This window comes from Bacillus rossius, chromosome 1 (assembly GCF_032445375.1).
Source record: "Bacillus rossius redtenbacheri isolate Brsri chromosome 1, Brsri_v3, whole genome shotgun sequence".
In the NCBI taxonomy this organism is placed as follows: Eukaryota; Metazoa; Arthropoda; class Insecta; order Phasmatodea; family Bacillidae; genus Bacillus; species Bacillus rossius.
In genome coordinates, this window is record NC_086330.1 from 138,046,909 (window position 1) to 138,060,947 (window position 14,039).

A 14,039-nucleotide genomic window follows, 5' to 3' on the forward strand; every position below is an offset into this window, starting at 1 on the left:
GAAGATAATCTGCACGTATTGCTGCTCAGCTGTGAGAAAATAGGTCGACGACGACACAATAAGCAAACAAAAAAGATTTGATTATGTAAACTTACATCACTTTTTTTTCTAATAGCATATGGTGCGTAACAGAAATTTAGCAACAAACTTTGCAAAAATAATACATTCGATGCTTGTACAGCGAAACATTTGCAAGGTATTTTCTTACACGAATATTATGACAAGAAAATGTAATCACCCAATGCAGGGGTGGGTCCGAGACTAAGGTCCGAGGGAATGAAGATTCCATGCAGTTTCCCAACGGTTCTTTCGGAGGTGAAATTATTATTTTTTTGGCTAAGATAAATTTTAAATATATAGGTAAGTGACAGTAATATGAATACTTACTCTTTAAAAGTTTGTTATAGTAGAGGCAAGTAATTGGGTGAGAAAATGACAGGCACCACTACATAGCATTTGTATGTATAAAACTTCTCACTTTATCAGACAGGCATGAGTTCACACGTTCTTTCTTAAAATGACATATGTTGTAAGTATTGTACCACTTTGATATATTTTTTTTAAATCTTTAATGTTAAGTTAAGTAAACAAATGTGGGTCGAGCGCAAAATTGCAGTTTTCTCCTCGGAGCGGCCGCAAGGCGAGGCGTGGCGGAGTCGTGTTCGAGGGGAGGCGCGCGGCGGCTAGGACAGCCTGCACCAGCCGGCCCGGGGTCTCCCTGGAGCGAGGCTAGCGATGGACCGTGCACGGGGATAGACGAGGCTGTCGCTTTGCAAGAGTCGAAGAGGTTGGTTAGAATTTGAGGTTCCAAGCGTGACGACGAGGAGGCTATTGCAGTCTTTGCTTCAGAAAACGAATGGGTCAGAGGCTGTCGTAGTGCACATGTCAAGGGTGTTGCCAGAGAAGACGACGTGTCTAGAGACAGGCTCGCTAGGGAAGACCGCGGTCCGCACTAGGAAGAGGGCGCCGGCTAGACCGCGACGAGGCTGTCGGAGTGCACATGTCAAGGGTGTTGCCAGAGAAGACGACGTGTCTAGAGACAGGCTCGCTAGGGAAGACCGCGGTCCGCACTAGGAAGAGGGCGGCCGGCTAGACCGCGACGAGGCTGTCGTAGTGCACATGTCAAGGGTCTTGCCAGATAAGACGACGTGTCTAGAGACAGGCTCGCTAGGGAAGACCGCGGTCCGCACTAGGAAGAGGGCGGCCGGCTAGACCGCGACGAGGCTGTCGTAGTGCACATGTCAAGGGTCTTGCCAGAGAAGACGACGTGTCTAGAAACAGGCTCGCTAGGGAAGACCGCGGTCCGCACTAGGAAGAGGGCGGCTGGCTAGACCGCGACGAGGCTGTCGTAGTGCACATGTCAAGGGTCTTGCCAGAGAAGACGACGTGTCTAGAGACAGGCTCGCTAGGGAAGACCGCGGTCCGCACTAGGAAGAGGGCGCCGGCTAGACCGCGACGAGGCTGTCGTAGTGCACATGTCAAGGGTGTTGCCAGAGAAGACGACGTGTCTATAAACAGGCTCGCTAGGGAAGACCGCGGTCCGCACTAGGAAGAGGGCGCCGGCTAGACCGCGACGAGGCTGTCGTAGTGCACGCCGCTGTAGAGCACGTGCGCGCGCGCCCTCGTGGGCCGCCCAATCAGCGGCCGCACAATGACGGGCCGCCGCATGTGCTGGTGCACCACCACCTCGATCTGGTACAAGGCGGCGACGGCCTGCAGGGTCTCCAGGCCTCCCCAGCTGCCGCCGGCGCGCCCCAGGTCTCTCAGGTACCTGCGCACGCCCGACTCGCATGTGGATTGGTCATTGAACATGGGGTAAAGCGTAATCGTGGGTCAAGTGTAATCAGGTCTTCTCTCATTTTGACGTGACAGCGTCTAGTAAATCGATGAACGCCGGCTGCACGCACGAAAAAGCGTCCCGTTACGCACATTGTTCCGTTACGCTGTGTCCCGTCGCGCTCATTGTACGCTTGCGCCGCATCTATCTCTCTTCCACTCGATTGGCCTATGCGTCCGAGGAGAAGAAAGACAGCGGCAGCACACAACTTACATCTACACGTGAACTGTTACGTCGACTGGTTATAAAGTGAAGTGAAAAGTTAATGTGGTTTTCATTGTTTATTACAACAACAATTTCGGCAATAAAGGTTAATTATTCTTGCATTTCAAATATTTATGATTACTAGTATAATTTCAAGTATTTATTCTTTTATTATTAAAATAAAAATGATTCAATTTTATTCATAAAAGTATGCAATCATTTCATCAATGTTTTGATATGACGTTGTCACGTTAAACTATCGTCCGTAAAGCGACTTTTTTTATGTGTAATATCTTAGCGCTCAGTAAACGGCAACTGGTGGAGGTAATTGCGTGAATGCGACGGAAGTGTGTAACAGGAAATAGAGGAAGCGCGCGGTGCGGCCTACAGTCGGAGTTTGTGCTGCAGCGTGTCAGCAACTGCAGACGTTTCCATGGCGTTTTAAATGAGAGAGATCAAGGGAGAAAGAAAAAAAAAATCTACAGCTGTTTACCGTCCGTTCCGTTAACAGGAGTTTAAACAGCGCGACGCATTGCCACGTGGTTTTTCTAATTCGTTATAAATCGTTATGAATAATATTTAATATAAATGAAATAATTTTTTTAAGTGTTGAAGTAAAACATATGTTGTGTTAATACATATTGTATGATAAGAATTCATTCCCGGAAGTTAATTGTTTAAATTGATTATTAACTGAGTTCTCTTAATTATATTATGTTTTAAAATTTTAAGCTCATTCCTATTATTCCGAGATAAACATTTTCAATTTTCGACATAAAAAACCAACGAAATTATTATAAAATAAATAATTGACTTAATAATAATTTCCTGAATCAAGAGCAGAGTACATGCGAGAATACAGGCAGAGTAAGCGAAGGAAAACATTGAAAACTGGAGGAGTAGGGACGAAATGTTGCTCGTAACTACTCAACGTAACCGGGATTTTGCTCGTTACCGAGGTTGTGTGTTACACATCTCTGACGAGTACTCAGAAACCCGCTCAATTAGTTTATATTATTGATAGGGTTTTTTTGGGTGAAACTCAATTTTTCGTACTCTATTACACTTCCCCGAAATACTCTAACGCATGATTAATAAATATGTGAAATACATTCTTTGATTACATTTGGCCCAGAAAAATTTATATAATTTTATAAAATATAAAGTATGTCTAGTATTGCAAAATTAATTTCTTTTGTTATTTAACTATTAGACAGTAAAACAACTCAAAACTTTTATATCTTTTGGATCTTTAATGTTATAATTTTTTAAGTGTAAATATATTATTTTTAACACTAGCTCATTTAACTTTTCCTTTACAGGTTTCATAGGTTGTTCAGTGATTTATCAGTAGTTTTCACACATTTATATGCGGTTTTTTACGTGTTAATATAGAGTTTTTTGTTTCATGACTGATTTTTATCTGATTTCGTGGAGAGCTGCCATATAAGGTAACGCAAATTGCAAATAAAGTTCATTTATTTAACCGTCGGCAACAGTTTTTTTGCAGAAATTAGACTTTGAGTTTATTTTGTTTTTAAATTTTATTTCACTTTGATGCCTCGCCGACATAAGAGGCCCTTGGAGACGGATGGGGGTGAGATGGAGCAGAGATGTAATGCCTAGGTGGGGAGAAACGGGAGACCCCTTAAAAATCTTACCAACTCGTGCAACGTCCGCCACGTTTTCGACTTTTGTTTTGGCCCCCATATTTCACTAGAGTAGAACATGATTAACGCAATGCAGAGAAATTGGAGGAGGAATGAATCTTGACCTTTTTTTAAGACTCCACGTGACCATACAAATTACATTAAAATTATAAATGAATTCTCTCAATAACATATGACATTAGAAAACGTTATAACTACAAATTTTTTAAAGTTCATTTAAATAAATTTTCCTATTTAACCCAAGATTTTTTTTTTTGTTTTGGAACTGCCCTATATTTTATAAAATTGATTTTTTCATCAGTCATTCATAATGGCTTGAGTTCTTCCATGACAATTGTATGCATCCATAAAAAGATATCTTTCAATTATCTGATGATTATTTGATTTATAATTTAGTTAATTTATATGAAAGCAGAGCTATACAAATTTAATACATTTTAATATTCAAAATTGTTTAAATGGAATTTTACTATAAAATTAAACTAAACCAAAAAGTCTTATGAAAGATAACTATATTGTAACTAAAAATAACTATATACAAATTAACTCTAGTACTTTGTAGTTTGTATAATGTAATTTTTTAACAATTTAAATTTTCTTTTAATTCGATATGTGAAGCGCATTCCAACTTTCATATATTAAATTAAATTGATAAATTATTTAAGGAAACTATGGCCATATAAAATTATGATTCAACACACGGTCCTTCCTAATGCAAGCCCAATGTCTTAAGAATATGCCACCTTCTTACAATTAGATTCTGATAAATTAAGCCCTGTGATCCCAATTAAACTATTTAGCTATTTGAATAAACAATAAAAAAAACAATAAAATCCTTGAAACGTGTGAATACATTACATTTTGGTTCTAATGAATCTAAAGAGGCAATTTAAAGACGTTTCTCTTATTGTTCAAGTATTTCAACTAATTTTAGATAGGTAACATATAAGGTATATTTTTTAATAAAAGTTGTTGTTTCAGAAGTCTTTACTTATTTTACACTGGAGTAAAAAATGCAAATGTTTGATCATTAATGTAACATACCTAATTGTGAACGTAAAGTTTTGTTTACAACTTACTTATTTTTTTTGGAATTTCATTCTACTGTTCAACTGTTGCGATAGAACTAGAATCATTTTAAATGAATGTTTATAAATCTGTTCAAAAATAAATTCGTATAAAACACGTTCGAAACAAACCTCCTTTATGTAACCATGTCATTTAGTCACTATTCGAGTCATAATTTCTTAGTGTTTTTCATATACTTATTACAAAATAATTATACATCAAACAGTTTGTTGACTTAAATACTGATCTAACGTTAGTGCTAACTTGAGAAAATCAGTAATAGTCAAAAAGTAGTTATATTTTGGTTTTTATAGCATTTAGAAGAAAACAAAAAACTACTATAATCGCTGCGATTAGGTATTGTATAATATAGCAGATTTTAAAAACGTAACTATAGTTTTAGATGTTAAATTAACAAAATAATTCGTACCTAACATTTTTTTTTACAAAGGAGCTGTATAAGATAGTAATTGACTTAGAAACCAGTAAAATATTTTTAAATAACTCGTTGCAGACTTAGCTTAAAATTTTGACCTTTAAAGTTTCCTCTTTTTAGAAAATGTCTTTGTCAATTCGCACAGAGCCCTTGCCTTAATTCCAAAATACTTTCACTGTTTTTTTTTTTCAGGCTATGATTACACAACATCAGTGGTTTAGGCTGGGACGCTTGTAAGAACAATTTCTTTGAATTTGAAAATTTTAAGTATGCGAATTAAAGATAACATAGGATAAGTGAATTACCCAACATGTATACTATTACTAAGCGAGTTTCCTCTCAACAATCCTAGGTATCAAAACACAACACAACAGATTCATGCTTTTGAGGTTTAACTCTACATTGTGTTTGAAGTGCCAGAAAAGAGCTTACAAAACATAAACGTTTATAGTTTTATATAATTAGTAATGTGATTTTGCAAGGTTTGAGGAGCATTTCTACATTTCCGAGTAATGCAAATATTGACCAGCTGCTTGAGGGACACTTTCATAAAATGGTTTAATATGGTCTTGTTTGTATCTGCACGATGCCATCATTCACCAACGTAATTGTCAAATTCAGCTGACGTAAATGTTGAAGTGTAGGTTTGTTTACAAATTATACTACAGCAAACACGCTCTATAGCTAAAATTATTAGACGCAGTGTTGTAATATTACGTGTAACATATTTAAATGCACTCGTGGTAATGAAATAGCGAACAGCCACCTGCAGGTGCTACGAGATGTCGTGGCGACGGCGAGGGCCTACCTGGGCGTACCTGTCGACGGCCTCGTCGGGGAAGCGACCGGCCTGGTCCGGCCTGCCGTAGCGCGGCGCCAGCTCGGCCAGCGTGTCCTCCAGCTGCACGCGGTAGTCGTCGAGGTGGTCGCGGATGTGGCGCACCACGTACCGCCGCAGCTGCTGCGCGCGCTCCCACGCCGCGGGCGAGCTGGGGTCCGCCCCGGTCAGCTGGTGGCACAGCGCGTGGAACAGGCAGCTGCCGTCCCCGGGGATGCGCACCACCCGGAAGCGGCCCATCTCCGGCGACAGGAAGTGCATCGAGCCGGCGTTGCGCAGCCCGCCGCTCATCGACGGCGACTGCGACGGCGCGGGGGCGGCGCCTCCCTTCTGGTCGCCTATGGCCGCGTCCTCGGGCCCCTCCGGCTCCCGCCCCGGGCTCCTCGTCACCTGCACCGAGTCTCCGATCACGGCCTCCTGCTGCTGGCGGTCTCCTTCCACGCTCCCGGTGCCTCCCGCCGCGGCCTCCAGGACTTTCATCTCGTACCCCGAGTGCTGTGGGCTGATGGTCGCGCGCGGCGCGTGGCCCCCGCCGGGTGACCACGAGTATCCTTGGGGCTGCTGCCACTTCGGCGCGAGCACGTGCTGATCCGTGGTGGTCTGGTGGTCCTCGGTCTCGCGCTCAGGGCCCGCGGCGAGCCGCACGTACCCTCGGCTCCCCGTGCCTTCACTCGAGTGCCCCACCGTCAACTCTTGGCTCTGCAGCACTTCCAAATCCGACAAGTTCTGCTCCCCAGGGCCTTCGGGCACGCCCTCGTTGCCTACCAGCTCGCCTCCCATGACGTTGTTAGGGAGTCCCATCGCGGACTCTTGGAGCCTCCGTGTCCGCAGCAGATGCTCCTGGTACCTCGTCAAGCATCGCTCCTTGCGGCGGCAGGCTCCGTGGGCTCCGAGCGCGCGCTTGAAGCACCAACGCCGGCGGAGGTCACCGGCCTCCTCGTCCTCGTCGCTGGAGAAGGAGTTGCGTCGCTTGCGCGGCGGCGCCAGGGGCGGCGACAGCACGCCACGAGGTCCGAGGCCGCGCCACAGCGCGTGCAGCCACCACCACGCCCGGTGCGCCAAGTGGCCCAGCCGCGCGACGGACCATGTCGACATGCCACACCCCGCGACTAGGGCACGCCCGTCCCGGGGCAGGCCATCCCCCTTACCATGAGAGCATGCGATCTGCTGTCACCGCGTCTGGCAATGGCGGTCGCTGGAATTTGGAACTGCAATACTTGGTTTCCACGGTTTCCATGGTTTCGCTTTCAAAAATATGCCAACTTCTGTTGCGATAAAACAAAAGCATAGAGTGCCACGCAATTCGTAGAAAGTACCTATTAGTTTATTACACTTCAAAAATAGTGTGTAGGCGTCACAAAAACATAATAATTTGTCAGTTTAGACCATGGAGTTGGTTTCTGTATTCAATTTGAAGTCACTCTGGTTCATGGCTGCATTTGTTATAAAGTCACTCTGGTAAGAAAAACAAAAGATAGGAGTTTGTTCAATAGATCTTGAAAGGAACACCTTGCTATGAGTGAGTATTGTTTAAACAAAGAATTAGGTTTAACTTCATTTAGATCTAAATAATTTATTATGAATTTTCAGGTTTCATATATTTCTTTCTAATTTTGACTTCAATATTATTAATGTGGCGAACATCACATGAACCCACCCTGAAAAACATGTTTTTGTGGGCAACGAAATAATTTGGAAATGTCAGCAAACTTTTGTTCTCGCTAATATTTGGTTTTGTTGGAGAAAAAATTATTATCACCATTAAATACTTGTTAAGATTTAAATTGACAGAAATATGCTTGCGGTGGCCACCAAGCTTATTTTTCAGTTTTTAGGTTCTGGGTGGCTTTTATCCCAAAACTTAATCGATGCTAGCGTCACGGGTTCGATTCCACTATGAAATATTTGGATTAGTAATAAAAATGATTATTTGAGTGATGTTACTTGGCTTGTGGGCTTTAGCCGCCTCAAGAGTGAATAGTTTACCAATGTTTTTGTCGGCATTGTAGGAGCCATCATCAGGGTAACAGTATCCTACTGAGAGTCTTGGAAGTCATCTTGCCTCAGATATTTACGGATTGGCTGCAGCTGTGAGCAATTAAATGCATATTTTCTTCTGGTAGGCTGGGTAGTTTGGCAAATAGGAAATGGGCTTCTGCGATTGGTCGGAGCTGCTGGTTAAACAGTGCAGAGACGGCTTCAGGACCCCGTGATTTCACGAAATGTGATCATTAGCGTTAATAAAACTAAGCTAATGTTTATATAAAGGCGGTTATCAAGTTTAGTTTTAGTTTAAAGAAGCCGAACGACAAACTACAATAGAGATCAAATTAGTAATCACAGCAGTCAATGCACAAATGATGATAAAGGGAAAAGATACTGACTGAAAGAAGCCCTATTGGTTCCAACATTTTTTAGGCCATAACAATGATATATCCTTTAATATTGTTAAGATCGCGCTTGGCTGCAGTGCTTGGCGTCGCCGCGCTCGTTCGACCTGTCTGCGCCCCCTTCCACCCGCATCCTCTCCCTGGTATCTCGTGTCATACTATCTCGCGACATCCTGACCGTCGCAGCGCGCACCTGCCTCAGATCGAGTTGCGTAAAAGAGGCCGCACTGCGGCATAAAAGGACTCAGACATGTTTATCGGCGCGTTTTTTGGGAACCCTATGCTTGTTGCATTTATCGGCGTTCTTTGAGCAGCCGCCGCTTCCTTCGACAGGACTCACGACGCGTTTCTGGGCCTTTCGACGGCGAAGGTCGCGCGATATTTCGGAGACAAACCCGATTGTTCTGGACGGGAACCCAAGGGCTATATAAGGAGGTTGGGCCGACCTTCGAGTCAGTCTGAGTGGGGAGTTCTCCCGCGGAGGATTTTCCGGGTGATAGTGCCGCGGGTGCGGCAGAGTGGCGAAGTCCTTGGACGAAGGTTCCAGGGCAGGGAGTGAGAGAGTTCAGTGGAGTCGGGAGTTTTCCCACGGTGGAGTTTCCGGGCGATAGAGTCGCGGGCGCGGCGGAGTCCCGAGTGAAGTTGCGAGCGAGGAGTCGAGCGGATCCTCGGCGAATGGCAAGTGCGTCGGCGGCGGCGGAGTGCGGCGACGGAGTCCCGCGGCGGAGACCCACGAGGGGTGCTGCGGCGAGTGTTGCGTCAGAGGTGCGGCCCAGTGAGGTGTGTGGAACGAGTGACTGGGGAATTTACATTTCTTTAAGTGTAATTAATTATTTGCCAATTTAGAAGATTATTTGTAAGTGACAAGTAGTGGTAATAAATAAAACTGTGTGTGAGAAAAATCTTTAATTGGGCTATCCTTTACGAACCCCCGCGGAAAATCGTAACATTTTGGTGTCAGAAGTGGGATAGCCCTAATTAATAGATTTAGGATTTAGTTACATTATTAGAATAAAAGTTGAGGATAGAATTTAGTTTTTGAGAATATAGTTAGTGTTTAGAACTTTAGTGAGTTTGAAATTTTATAGAGTTGGTTTGTGTATACTGTAGTCAGTGTTAGTTTTGAATGTAATAGAGTTATTGTTAGTTTAATTAGAAGCTTCGGCTAGGTCATTTAAAAATTAAGAACAGTATTAGGAAAAATAATTATTTAGGTTGTTTAATTAGTAAATGCTTTAGAGAGATGGCTGCTGAAGGGTTTACTGTCGAGCAATACAGGGTGATAAGGGTTGCCCAGGAAGAAATTATGAATGACATGAGGGCAATGAATTCTGGTATGAAGAACTTTGCAGAAGAAATGAAGAAGCGCCAGGAAGAAATGTTAGCCAGTATGAAGAAGGGCCAGGAAGAAATGTTAGCCAGTATGAAGAAGGGTCAGGAAAAAATGTTATCCAGTATAAATAAGGGTCAGGAAGAAATGTTAGCTAGTATGAAGAACTTAAAGGAAGAAATGGTATCTAGTACGAAGAACTTTAAGGAAGAAATGGTAACCAGTATAAATAAATTTATGAAAGAAATGAAGAGTGAAAGAAAGGATAGTAAGAACCACCATGAAGAAAAGAAGAGTGAGTCGAATAATAGTGTAGAGGAATTGAAGAAGGGTCAGGATGAAATGAAGAATGGCCAGGAAGAAATGAAGAATGAAATGAAGACCGAAGTGAAGATAAGCCAAGAGAAGAATAGCCAAGAGAAAAACAGCCAAGAGCAAAATAGTGAAGAGAAGAACAGCAATGAAAAGACTGGCGAAGAAAAAAAACCAGACAAGAGAAGAGTAGCCAAGATGAAACCAGCCAAGACGAGACCAGCCAAGAGGAGACCAGCCAAGAGAAGACCAGCCAAGAAAAGAACAGCGAAGAGAAGAACAGCGAAGAGGAGAACAACGAAGAGGAGAACAGTAAAGAGAAAAACAGTCATGAGGAAATTAGCCAAGGAGAAGAGAACAGCCAGGACATGAAGATAAAAGAAGAGCTGAAGAAAAGCACAGGCATAGTGAAGATGGGTTACAAAGTTAGGAATATTGAACAAGAAGAAATTAAGATAAACCAAAGAGAGAGGGTAAAATGCCAAGAAGAGATGAACATGAGTCAAGAAGAGACGAAGAAAGACCAAGAAGAGACACAGGAAGACCAAGAAGAGATGAAGAAAGACCAAGAACAGGGGAAGAAAGACCGAGAAGAGATAATGAGCACACAAGGAGTCATGAATATGTTACAACGAGAAACTGAATGCAGTCCAGACGATATTCAGAAGAATGAAGAAGGAATGAGGAAACAGGAAGAGACGAAGAAGAGCCAGAAAGAAATTATGTGTGAACAAGTAGCTGCCAGAGAAAGAATAGAAAGGAAAAGGGAAGAAACAAGGAAACCGTTGGAAGGCAATAAGCAATGCACTCAAGAGTATCGGGTCCATCCAAGGCAACGGTCAGCCCGTCTCGGGCAGCTGGCTGAACGACTTGGGGCATCTGCGATGCAGAAGTGTCACCGGGTGACAAGAGAAGCTACATCTACTGCAAAAGAGGGTTATGTGGTGAGACTGTACAGCCCGCGATGGAGGAAAGGCAGGAGGCCTAAACTTCGAGTAGCATGGGGACCTCCAGGAGGAGATGCGTTACCTGTTCGGGACGAACAGGTTTAAGGAGGGGGCAATGTTACGATCGCGCTTGGCTGCAGTGCTTGGCGTCGCCGCGCTCGTTCGACCTGTCTGCGCCCCCTTCCACCCCCATCCTCTCCCTGGTATCTCGTGTCATACTATCTCGCGACATCCTGACCTTCGCAGTGCGCACCTGCCTCAGATCGAGTTGCGTAAAAGAGGCCGCACTGCGGCATAAAAAGACTTAGACTTGTTTATCGGCGCGTTTTGTGGGAACCCTATGCTTGTTGCATTTATCGGCGTTCTTTGAGCAGCCGCCGCTTCCTTCGACAGGACTCACGACGCGTTTCTGGGCCTTTCGACGGCGAAGGTCGCGCGATATCTCGGAAACATGCCTGATTGTTCTGGACGGGAACCCAGGGGCTATATAAGGAGGTTGGGCCGACCTTCGAGCCAGTCTGAGTGAGGAGTTCTCCCACGGCGGAGTTTCCGGGCAATAGTGCCGTGGGTGCGGCAGAGTGGCGAAGTCCTTGGACGAAGGTTCCAGGGCAGGGAGTGAGAGAGTTCAGTGGAGTCGGAAGTTTTCCCACGGTGGAGTTTCCGGGCGATAGAGTCGCGGGCGCGGCGGAGTCCCGAGTAAAGTTGCGAGCGAGGAGTCGAGCGAATCCTCGGCGAAGGGCAAGTGCGTCGGCGGCGGCGGAGTGCGGCGACGGAGTCCCGCGGCGGAGACCCACGGGGGGTGCTGCGGCGAGAGTTGAGTCAGAGGTGCAACCCAGCGTGGTGTGTGGAACGAGTGACTGGGGAATTGACATTTCTTTAAGTGTAATTAATTATTTGCCAATTTAGAAGATTATTTGTAAGTGACAAGTAGTGGTAATAAATAAAACTGTGTGTGTGATAAAAATCTTTAATTGGGCTATCCTTTACGAAATATTGAAATTTTGGCCTCGTTAAAGCATGCGTACTAATATTATAAATGCGAAAGTAACTCTGTCTGTCTGTCTGTTTGTCTGTTTGTTTGTTACCTTTTCCCGGCTGAACGGCTGAACGAATCGTAATGATTTTGGTAAGGTGATAGATTATATCCTGGGGATGGACATAGGCTATCTTTTGTCTAAAAAAAATAAATTTTAAACGGGTTAAAAATATATCTTAATTCTATGTAATGTGTGTCATAGATATACAAATTGTTAGTTTCATTCCTTATGTCTGCCGAGCAATAGCTTTCAAGCCATTACGTTACGTTTTGCTATTGTAAGGAACTAAGTAGAGAGTAAGAAAAAAATAAAGATCTTGACAGTTTGTAGTGTCGCCATATTTGTTTCAATTTTCAATACCGTTTTTGTATATTACAATTTAAATTGCAGAAAAAAATCATGTTTCATAAACACATAAATAGTGGGTGTGTGTCATTTCTATATGTCCACGAGGTATCGCCGCATCAATTTTCTCCTTGGGGCGAACCCGTCCGCTTAATTAAATAAACAGCTTTTATCTTTGAATGATTTCATGATTTATTTCATGAAAATCTGCTCTCATAAAAAAAATAGTTTTATAGACATTCAATAGGTCTCTCTCTCTCTCTCTCTCTCTCTCTCTCTCTCTCTCTCTCTCTCTCTCTCTCTCTCTCTGAAGATCAATCTATGAATCGTTTCAAATTTATTTCCTTTATTTTTTAGATTGATTTGATACAATATGATTTCACTAAAAATCAATTTCTACCCCTTCCTAATTTCATTTCCACATTACGAAGTTTCACTTCTTCCGCGCGGAGGGACTCCACGCAATATTTTTGCATGCAATTAAAAACTATTTTTTATTGATGCCAAAGAAGTATAACTTCTCATGCGCGTACCTAAGTACACGCACCAATTTTTTAAATTTAATTTCTTCTATATATATTTTTTCTCCCTACCTAGGGCACTCATAAATCTTTTAAATTTCACGTGTATGTTTTCAATGTCATTCGAGTTGTACAATATTTTTTTTGTCAAATTGGTCATTATTTATACTTTGTTTCATTTTGGAAACATACGTATTTTAGGTATTATGACAAATAAAAAAATTAGTTTCACTAACATTCTTAGGTTTTTATTGTGTGGATAGTTTCAAGTTTAATATTATGTAAGTACCCTACATAAATTCTTAAACTTATAAATTTCTTCGAAATTTATTCATAGGTTAGTAGGGCCTACTAATATTTTCTATTTGTCAATATTGTTATTTGTTTTTACAGTACCTACTTATTTGCAAGGAGTTTGGTTTAGTGTTTATAATTTATCTGCTGAGCGTCAAGAGACTTATGGCTGCTGAGATCGAAGACCAGAAATATTTATCAATTATGTAATATATTGTTGAAAAATTTGAATTTTACTATTTCAGGAAAGTTGATTTTTTTTTATTAATTAGAATAGTTACGTGTAATTGCCATCTTCCTTTATTTCATATTAAACATTATGTTTGGTTGAGTGTGAGATAATTTTATTTATGTATGTTTTAATTTCATTTAATTTCTTATATATATATATTCTTATCTTCTTCTATTAAATTTCAGGCGGATGTTAACATTGTCATTCCAGTTGTATAAATTTCTTTGGCAAATTAGTTGTTATTTATACTTTTTGTTTCATTTTGGACTATGTTTTTTTTTTTTTTTTTTACTTAATACAAAGATTTGTGGTGTGTACAGGGAGTGATATCTCTATTAATTTCTATACTCCTTTGGATAAGCGAAATATTGCCACCAAAGTTTTACATATAAACAAATCCTACAAATGTTTTAAACATTATGACAAATAAAAAATAGTTTCACAAACATCCTTAGTTTTTTTTTGGTGTGTATAGTTTGAAGTTTAATATTATGTATGAACGTAAATTCTTAAACATACAGTTATTTATTAATTTATTTAGATAATTATTCACAGGTAGGTAATAAGCTTTCTATTTG

The 14,039-nt window shown here is 42.0% G+C and overlaps 1 protein-coding gene across 2 annotated transcripts; it reads right to left on the reverse strand.

Annotated features, from left to right (window-relative positions):
* Positions 1-550: 550 nt before the first annotated feature.
* On the reverse strand, positions 551-7,272 carry LOC134529523 (uncharacterized). 2 transcript variants are annotated; one of them, XM_063363704.1, is made up of 2 exons: positions 6,024-7,272; positions 551-1,771 (listed from the first exon to the last, which is right to left on the reverse strand). In XM_063363704.1, exons 1-2 carry the CDS (start codon positions 7,146-7,148, stop codon positions 1,406-1,408), a joined length of 1,491 nt encoding a protein of 496 aa, XP_063219774.1. In that variant the 5' UTR covers positions 7,149-7,272; the 3' UTR covers positions 551-1,405. The 2 variants fall into 2 exon arrangements, with proteins under 2 accessions (XP_063219774.1, XP_063219784.1); XM_063363714.1 differs by having other exon boundaries at positions 557-1,771; positions 6,034-7,268.
* Between the last annotated feature and the right edge of the window lie 6,767 nt (positions 7,273-14,039).